Genomic DNA, 8,872 nt, shown 5'->3' on the forward strand with positions numbered 1-8,872 from the left:
CTGAGCCTGGTCCCAGAGTTCCCTGCGGGGAGGGAGGGTGGAGCTCCAGTTGCCCCAGGTGGTCACTGACTTCCTTCCTATCCTTGTCCCTCCCCCACTCTCCTGGCATTTTCTCCAAAATAAACGACTTTTGCTGGAATCCTTGTCTGGATTCAGGAGACACTAGGGGGTGACTCCACCTTCGCCCCCGGCCCCGCCCTCGATGATGAGAGCCCTGGGGACCTTCCTGGGCTCCCTCCTCAGCTGAACCACCCAGGCAGGCACCGTGTCCCCCCTCCCCCGGGCATCTTCTGTACTTTGTCCTGCGCTGCCGCCCTGGCTTAGACCCTCACCCTTGTGCAGACGTTGGCTCACCAGCTTCCTCACTGGCCTCTCGTCCCTGGTTCCTGGTCGGGTTCTTCCCTCACTTAGGGAGAGAGCAGAACCTTCATGCTTCAGCCCGAGGGTGACTCCCCCTCCCTGTGAGGCCCCCAGGGAGGGCCAAGTGCCTGTATGTACGTGGGGCAGGGCGTGTACAAGAGGCACCGAAGGCAAACTGATCCAATCATCCAGAAAATGAGTGGATGCTTTGCTAAAGCAGCAACATGTGCTGGCTCTGTGCTGGGATGTGGTGGCCTCCTGCAGCTGAGCCATGCACAGCCTCAGAGCTGCTTAATCTCTTTCGGTGCACAGGGTGACACCCAACCAGCTGAGCCGCACCCGCCAGGGTGTGCTGTTTGACATTGGTAAGTTCGGGGCAATTTGTTACGCAGCAATAGCTGACGAATACACTACCTCACTTCCCTTTCCCCCTCCCTCTTGCTTCCCTTGGACCAGAACCCCCATAATGCTTTATGCAAATGAATTTCCCCTTGGGCTTTGGTTTCTAGGGACCCGTTCCCGCTTCTTACCCCAGGAACCTCCACATTGTACCAAAGGAACAGAACATCTGTTCAAAGCCAGAGACAACCATCCCTCCATATGCAACAGCGTCCTACCCATTTCTCCCAACGGGGCCTTCTGCTTTAGACCAGTTGGTTCTGACAGACTTGTGCCATGAATAGGGTGGGCGTCTCATACCAGTTATGCACGTGTGACACCCCTGGACCCTAGGGCTCCCCAAAGCTGCCCACAGCATCCCTATGGAGACACCCCAATTCTGGACTCTCCCACCCATTTGCAATGTTCATTCGATAGATGACCAGTGTGGCGTCTTCCCAGTGGTCAGGAACTGAAGGCTTTGGTTTGGCAGCCAGTGGGAGAGGTGGGGGTGGATTTGGTTTTCTGTGCCTTTTGCTCTTCTTCTCTCACTCTTACAGGCTGGCCCCTAAACACCCCATTGCATATTTGCTCCTCCACACACCCCCTCCCCCCCAAACTGAGCAGGGGCATGGAAAGGAAGAGAAGCTTAACGTCAAGTCCGTTTCAGGCGCAAGCCCCTGGATTTCCTGGGATTGGGGGGAACACGTGTATTTGGGAATTGCCTGTGTTTTATCGGGGGCCCGTTGGTGCAGGAGGGGGTGTTGGTTCTACACAAAGTCCTCAGGGCAGTTCTTTTTCTCCCAGTCCCTTCTGCGAACAAACAAACAAAGCCTGGCTCCCCAGACACTCAGCGGCAGACACTGGACGCCCGTTCCAGCTCCACTCGGGGAGAGGGAGCCCCACTTGAGTAAAAGGAGGTGGGTGAATTCTGAGTTCTCTTTCCAGAACCTGGGACAGGACTTCCTCCTCCTCGGGCCTCCTGCAGACTCCAGAAGTGGCTCAGGACGGAGGGCAGTGTGGGCCCTCAGCGGCCACCTCCCACGATCGATCGACGCCTCCCAGAGGTCCTCACCAGCATCAAAGGCTGTGTTAAAGGGCATCTCCAGGAGACGCCGCGTGACGCACGCAGCCGGAGCCCGGTTCCTCCCGGCATGGCTGCTCACTGAGTCCTCTTTGCTAATAATAACCCTGCCAAACGAGCAATTAAGCTCTGGGCACATTCCAGGGGCTCATCAGGATGCGATGGTTCTTTGCCCCCAGAGCTTCTACTCAGGATGACCCCCCTTTTGATTTCAAGTTGAGTCTGGCCGACCCAAACCAGTGACTGAAGAGGCTCCTTTCTCCCGCCTCAGAATGAAACCACTGCCGCATCCTGCTCTCGCTGCCCGAGAGCCAAGCAGTGAGCACAGCTGGGGAGGGTCAGGCTGGGAGGGAGCCGGTCACCAACACGCATTTCCTGAGCTCCTGTGCGGACGCGTTAGGTGTGTTAATGAGGTCGAGGAGGTCGGATGGGGTGCTGTCCTTGAGACAATCCACACACACACACACACACACACACACACACACACCTGCCCCAAACGCACAGCTGCAGCCCCTGGGCAGGGGGAGGTGAGGTGCGGCTCAGAGGCAGCCTGAGAGATGGGAACAGGGTGCATGTCACCAGGGGCTGCACCAAAAGGCTTGCAAGGAGCCAACGTGCTAAGGAGCCACAGTCTCCATGAAACGGCATAAGAACATGGGCGATGCTGTGAGACCTGGGGTTCAAGTCCTGGTTCTGCCGCTTATGACCTTGGGCAAGGGACCTAAGTCCTCAGTCTCAGTTCTGTCCTTCAGTCCACGGGAACCATACCGTCCGCCTCCTGGGACTATGACACGCTTCCCACTCAAAGAATCTGAGCTCCTCCAGGCAGCAGGCTGAAAAGAGGCATTGGTTCTGTGCCTGTCCCCTCGGCACCTTGGAGGGGCCGTGGGGGTGCAGGGGGCGGAGCTCGGCAGGGGAATGACTGTGCTCCCCAAACTTTTCTTGGTGCTCACATTTGGGAGCTGGCTTCTTGGAGCATTCATCGCCTTTGGTGCCCGGCTGAGTTAGGACTCAGAAAACTCACCCCCGCTGCCCCTGACCGCTGACAGCAGCTGCCAACAGGGAGGGCAGCCCCGTGGAGGGTGAGGCTCTGCCCTGGGCGCTGATGAGTCAGGTGTGAGGCCGCCTGAGCATCGGGACTAATTTGTCCCTCGCAGCCGGCCGCCCGCCACTTCCTCCTCTCCCGCCCTTATTTGGAGGCCCTGACAGCTGAGCCGCAAACCATCGGGGCGATTCCCGGCACCGGGTCCGTTGCCGGGGAGAGAGCAGCCGAGGCAGAGGCAGCGCATGGCTGTGAGATAACCAAGGACTCTTTTTTGCTCTTCTCACACCTTTGAAGTGGGAACCTCTTGAGGCAAATCAACAAGAATGTGGCTCTTGCCGCCGAGGTTCCCGGAGGTAGCTGGGGCTGCTCAAGGCGGAGGGGCTGTGGAGAGCTCGGCTGGGCCGATAACTTTAAAAGGGCATCTTCTGCTGGCTCCTCACGCAGCGGCTTTATCGCGGCAAGTGACAGAATGGGGAGGGCTCTGTCCCCCTGGCGCTCTCGGAGAGCCCGGCGGGTATAAAAAGAGGAGGCGCAGAGCAGCCGGAGACAGAGCGGAGCGAAGGTCAGCAGAGGGGAACCAGAGAGGAGAGAGAGAAGGCAGCCAGCAGCAGACCACTCCCTGACCACCGCCAGCATGGGCTCCTTCTCCACCATCACCGCCAGCTTTCTCCTCCTCCTGGCGGTCCAGCTCCCAGGGCAGACCAGAGCCAACCCCGTGTACAGCCCCGTGGCCAACGCCGACCTGATGGATTTCAAGGTAGGGGCTTGGCCTGGGGCCGGGGGGCTTGGGGAGACTCTGCCCGTCAGTGAGACCTCATCCGTCCCCTGTGTTTTCCCCTCGTAAAGAATTTGCTGGACCATTTGGAGGACAAGATGCCGTTAGAAGACGAGGTCATGCCCCCGCAAGTACTACGCGAGCAGAACGAGGAAGCTGGGGCAGAGCTCAGCCCCCTCCCTGAGATGTCTCCCTGGACGGGGGAGGTCAACCCAGTCCCGCGAGAGGGGGGTGTCCTTGGGCGGGGCCCCTGGGACTCCTCCGACAGGTCCGCCCTCCTGAAAAACAAGCTGAGGGCGCTGCTCGCAGCCCCTCGCAGCCTGCGGAGGTCCAGCTGCTTCGGGGGCAGGATGGACAGGATTGGAGCCCAGAGCGGCCTGGGCTGCAACAGCTTCCGGGTAAGAGGAACTGGGGGTGGGAACGGGGTGGGGAGGAAGGCAGGTGTGGAGTCTCGCGCCTCGTCTTAGAATGCCACCACGGGGACGCTTTCCACAGGAGAGGGACCGGCATGGACGCTACTCCCTTGGAAATGTCTGCCCCAACGGGGAGCCTGTCCCATGAATCTAGGGACCGTGGCATCATCCTTGGCTACAGTTTGCTGAGAAAAAATGTTACTGCCTTGAGCATGGGGTACTTAACGTGCTCAGGGGACCAAGCCGCCGTCACACTGCTGGTTGGCAGGCGGTGTTCCTCCCGGAACTGTCAGATCCCAAAGGTCAATTGAAACTGGTTGACCTGCTGAGCGTCCAGTGGGCAGCTTGTTTATCGGTTCGTGCAACTCAGAGGGGCATCATGAGGCTGACGTGGGGGCTGGTGGGAGGTGAGCGCAGTCCTATGAAGACGGCTTTCCCAGTAGAGCCAGGCGGCCACGCTAAACGGGCCTGTGTTTTCTTTGTAGTACCGAAGATAGTGGCCCAAGATAGTGGCCGGGCCGCGGACTCCGGACTCCGACAGACCCTCACCCCCGGTCTCCCACGCCTCTTGGTCCCATCTCGTTGCCGGCAAGTGGAGTTGTGACGAGCCCCCTATTCAAGCTGCCTGTCGACATGTCTCACATTTTATGCTAAATGTAGATAAGATGGCTTACCCGTGGCTTCCCGGCCTCGCCCACCCCGTGCATTAAGTTTTAGGGTAACTCCTCACCTGTTATTGAAAGAGGTTTGAAAATGAATAAACTTCAGCACCTCGGACAGAAGCCGAGAGCGCCCGTGTCGGTGTGGTTTCTTTCTGTTTGCCGGGCGGGGGTGGGGCCGCGGCGAAAGAATGCAGCCTGGTATGTCTCATCGTCTTACCTTTTGTCAGAATGAAGAATGCTCAGTGCCTCCCTCCCTCCTTTTAAAAACAATTAATAAACTTCGTTTCTAGAGCAATTCTAGGTTCACAGCGAAATTGAGCAGAGAGGACACATTTCCCAGGGACCCCTTGCTCTCACATACTCCGCCTTCCCCATCATCAACACCCCGCACTGGGGGATACATCCGTTAGCTGATGAACCTGCACTGTCACGTCATTGTCACCCAAATTCCATAGTTTACACAGAGTTCATTCTTGGTGGTGTACATTCGGTGGATTTGGACAAATTGTGTCTTCCTCCCTCCCTCCCTCCCTCCCTTCCTTTCTTCCTTCCCTCCCTCCTTCCCTCCATTATTTTTGGGGTGGGGGGTTGGATTTAAGCTGAAGTTCTGAACCTGCTCTCTCACTCCGGCCTCAGCACAGATACTGAAAAAGCCCCCAAGAGCCTGACAGGGCATTTATTTTTCAGATTTGCTCTGATTCAGGATCCTTTTCTATGAAAAAGAAAACTTAAGCATCTACGCGTTCCTTTCTCCGGTTACACCCAATGTAGCTTGTATGCAGTAGACGTTTTGCACCCCTAGTACCTTTTGGTTACAGCTTTTTAGCAAAGGCACATTCATAGAAGGAGGGCACTACATTCTCTGATCCATTTGAGATAGATGCTGCCGTGAGTGAGTTGCACTTACTGTTTTAGGAAGAGTAGGCAAAAAATTGGGTTTAAAGCTGAGAAAAGTGAAGAGAGAAATGTTTGCTATGCTGACAAACTGGACTTGTGGACTTTACCGAGGCGGGAGCCCCTGGAGAAGGCAGTTCCGTTGTATTTGCTTCTGAAAAGGTGTCCTAAGCAGAAACCACCAGCCAGGAAGCTCGCCTGCAACAGGGAGTAGCTCTCGCACCCATTTCCCACCATCGCCTCCCTGCGCCTCTCTCTGGATCAGCTTCTGCGACACTCCACCAGCTACACGACAGCTTCTATGTGCCCTGATGCGTGCTGTTCCTTCCACCCAGAACACCCTTTATCCAGGGAACAGCTACTCAGTCTTCCTCAAGGCTCATCGTAAATGCCACCTCCTCCCAGAAGCCTTCCCTGATACCACATGCCCAGTATAAATTAAACCTCACTGGCAGTGGTTTGTGTATAACTATTTTATATACACACACACACACACATTTGTATTGATTTCAGAGAGCAAGGGAGAGGGAGTGATAGAAACATCAGTGATGAGAATCATTGATCAGCTGCCTCCTGCACGGCCCCTACTGGGGATCGAGCCTGCAACCCGGGCATGTGCCCTAACTGGGAATTGAACCGTGACCTCCTGATTCATAGGCTGATGCTCAACCACTGAGCCATGCTGGCCAGGCTGTGTAACTATTATAATAGGACAGTTTGTCTTGGTAGCAATTGTGTCTGCCCCTGGGTTGCAAGCTCTCCGAGGGTAACCGTCCTGTTCAGGCATTTCCTCCAGCAGCACATGCAGTCAGTGCTCAGTGAATATCAGTCCACTTGTCCTGGTCTCGTGTGGAAATTGGGAAAAGGGGTAATAACGTAGCAACTGGCTCCCTGTCCAGGGACGGGGAAGCCAGAAGTGAATGATGAGGGGAGCGGAGATGAGGAAAGACCTCTAACCTCACCACTTCCACTGAAGACAGCCCTTGTGTGGACTTCACGCACAGGAGGGCAGACAACCGAGAGGCAGACTGACAAGGACAAGGGGAGAGACCGGAAGCAGCGTCTGCCCACACCTGGCCCTGGAGGTCCGGCACTGGGCAGTGGGAGGTGCTAGGAGGGAGGGAGGGGAGCGGGCCGTACTCCCAAGGTGCCACCGTGAGGCAGTGAGTCGCCTCAAAGTGCCAAATGCACAGAAAGTGCTCCAGAAACAGGAAGCGTGGGGGTAGGTGAAGGGGACCGCATGAGACCATCCTACCGCTGCTGGAATGGCAGCTGGAAGCAGATCAGTTAGAGAAAAAGGCACATTTCTGGCAAGACCCGAAGTGAACACAAAGCAACGGCACCGTGCCGGCAGAAGCTGCCACAGGCCCGACCTCCACGGGCTCAGCGTCGACTTCATTTCCTCTGGTTGGTCTCAGGGGAATCTGTTTGTGGGGCAAATTCCTAAACGCAACAGTCAGGAATATAAATGGGCTCCCCGCGATCGCTGTGGGCTCCCCGCTATCGCTGTGGGCTCCCCGCTATCGCTGTGGGCTCTCCGTGACCGCTGTGGGAAGGGACAGGCCGTGTTTAAAAGAGAAGAGCATCAGTAATAACAGTGTCAGTGGGAAGGGAGACTGGGAGGAAGGGTGATTTCTGCCAGGGTCCACAGGACTCGCCTGGTTTCCAAGGCAGTGAGTGGACCCTGTGAGTGGAGGGTCCCGCAGGAAACTGAGGAAGAGCTGAGACTAAGAAGCTACTTCCTAGCTTGCCATCTTGCAGGTTAGTAAGAGGGTGTGAGACAAAAACACCACTTTAAAGAACACCATGGAGACGAGCTGAAGGAGACGGATGGAGACGTTTTATTCCGACGTGGTAAGGTTATGAGAACTTCCAAGTTCTAAAAGTTCAAATAAAAATAGGATTTTACAAATTAAAAAAATACAATTTATATACACAGTGGAATTAGCTAAGGTTACGTGTAAACCAACAGTGCAAACACAAAAAGGAAGCTGCTGCTGTCTCAACGGCCAAGGCCCGCAGGAGGGTGCAATCCGCACACGAACGTCACGGGCCGTCCGCTCCCGGCCTTTCCCGACACCCAGGGCCGTGTTGTGTGCAACCTCACATCGGACATGCCACGTGGCCGGCTGGGCCAGGCCATGTCCATTCCAGCCGGAGCCACTCGTTAAGCAAGGTCATGAGCAAATCACCTCTCAGGTGCAAGTCCTCCAGCCGTGGGACTCTACCCCCATCTCCCCGACCACAGCCGGGGACCACGAACCACCACGCTGAGACCAAACAGCCACCGCTAGCCAAGCCTGAGCCCTGAGCCGTCCTCTGCGGAGGGACCAGGTCCCCGGAGGCCGGGGCTGCTGGCACCAGGAGGGCTGGATGCAGGTTTCCAGCAGGCTTCCGAGGAGCGGGCTTCCAGTATCTGCTGCGAGTGAGCTGGCTGTCTTTGGGCACCAGGAGAGGACGGCCATCACAGGGGACAGGAAGCGCCTTTCACGAGGGGCCTGGGCCTCCCTGGCAGCCGTCCGGCCAGCTCCGGGGGGGAAGGAATCTGCGTTCTGTCGTCTACCTCTGGGCCACACCGAAGGGAACAAATGCCTGGTGACTTAAAAGCAATGCGATGGGCACGAGGGGCAATTTCCTGGTGACCCGCCCAGGACAAGAGGCTCCCTGACCCCCTGCAGAACCTGGCTTGGCCCATCTCAGGGAGGGCTGGGAAGAGGGTCAAGTTCCCGTGGGGGGTCACACCATGCTCCTGGTCCCCTTCTTCACGAAAGGAGGGAAGAAGGCGGTCAGGCTGTGAACACTCTTTAAAGCGAAGTGGCGGCTGGCTCACACACGGGGAGAAGGGCTGGCCTCGTCGGTCCGTGATTCCCAAACGATGCGCTGGGGGTTCATCACGTTTCACAAACCAAGTGCCTCCAGGAAGCTGACACACGCAGACCTCGAAGTACTTCTGGTCGAAGAGATAAGATGGGGCGGAGGGCCACCGTCTGCTGCAAAAGGCCCCTCACCAAGTGGGACTGTTCACTGGAGTGTGCTGAGCCAAGACCTGGGCGGGCAGAGCAAAGGCTGACACCCACCCCTGGAAAGGGTCTTCCCATAGAAGTCAACTCGAGGTGGAGGGCAAGAAGTGCTGCCAGGGCCAGGCCCGGACGCCCTCAGGCAACTCCCAGATTAAAACACAAGGAAACGAAACGCCAATGAACGCCACCTCGAGTGCAAGGCCCACCTGCCGGGGGTTTCCTGAAGGCCCAGGATGCTGAT

The 8,872-nt window shown here is 56.9% G+C and overlaps 2 protein-coding genes across 2 annotated transcripts in view; both read left to right on the top strand.

Moving 5' to 3' along the window:
* NPPB (natriuretic peptide B) overlaps positions 1–827 on the top strand; it is a 7,655-nt gene extending 6,828 nt beyond the window's left edge. Inside the window, exons 3-4 of the mRNA XM_006766795.1 lie at positions 673–725; positions 817–827. Coding sequence (XP_006766858.1) covers positions 673–725; positions 817–827 — 64 coding nt within the window. The remainder of the gene's footprint in view (positions 1–672; positions 726–816) is intronic.
* Positions 828–3,295: 2,468 nt separating this feature from the next.
* NPPA (natriuretic peptide A) lies at positions 3,296–4,751 on the top strand. The gene is made up of 3 exons (XM_006766796.2): positions 3,296–3,624; positions 3,714–4,040; positions 4,541–4,751. The coding sequence occupies exons 1-3, from the start codon at positions 3,502–3,504 to the stop codon at positions 4,550–4,552; spliced, it is 462 nt and encodes a 153-aa protein (XP_006766859.1). The 5' UTR covers positions 3,296–3,501; the 3' UTR covers positions 4,553–4,751.
* Positions 4,752–8,872: the final 4,121 nt, after the last annotated feature.

The sequence above is a fragment of the Myotis davidii genome, unplaced genomic scaffold, assembly GCF_000327345.1.
Source record: "Myotis davidii unplaced genomic scaffold, ASM32734v1 scaffold299, whole genome shotgun sequence".
NCBI classification, from domain to species: domain Eukaryota; kingdom Metazoa; phylum Chordata; class Mammalia; order Chiroptera; family Vespertilionidae; genus Myotis; species Myotis davidii.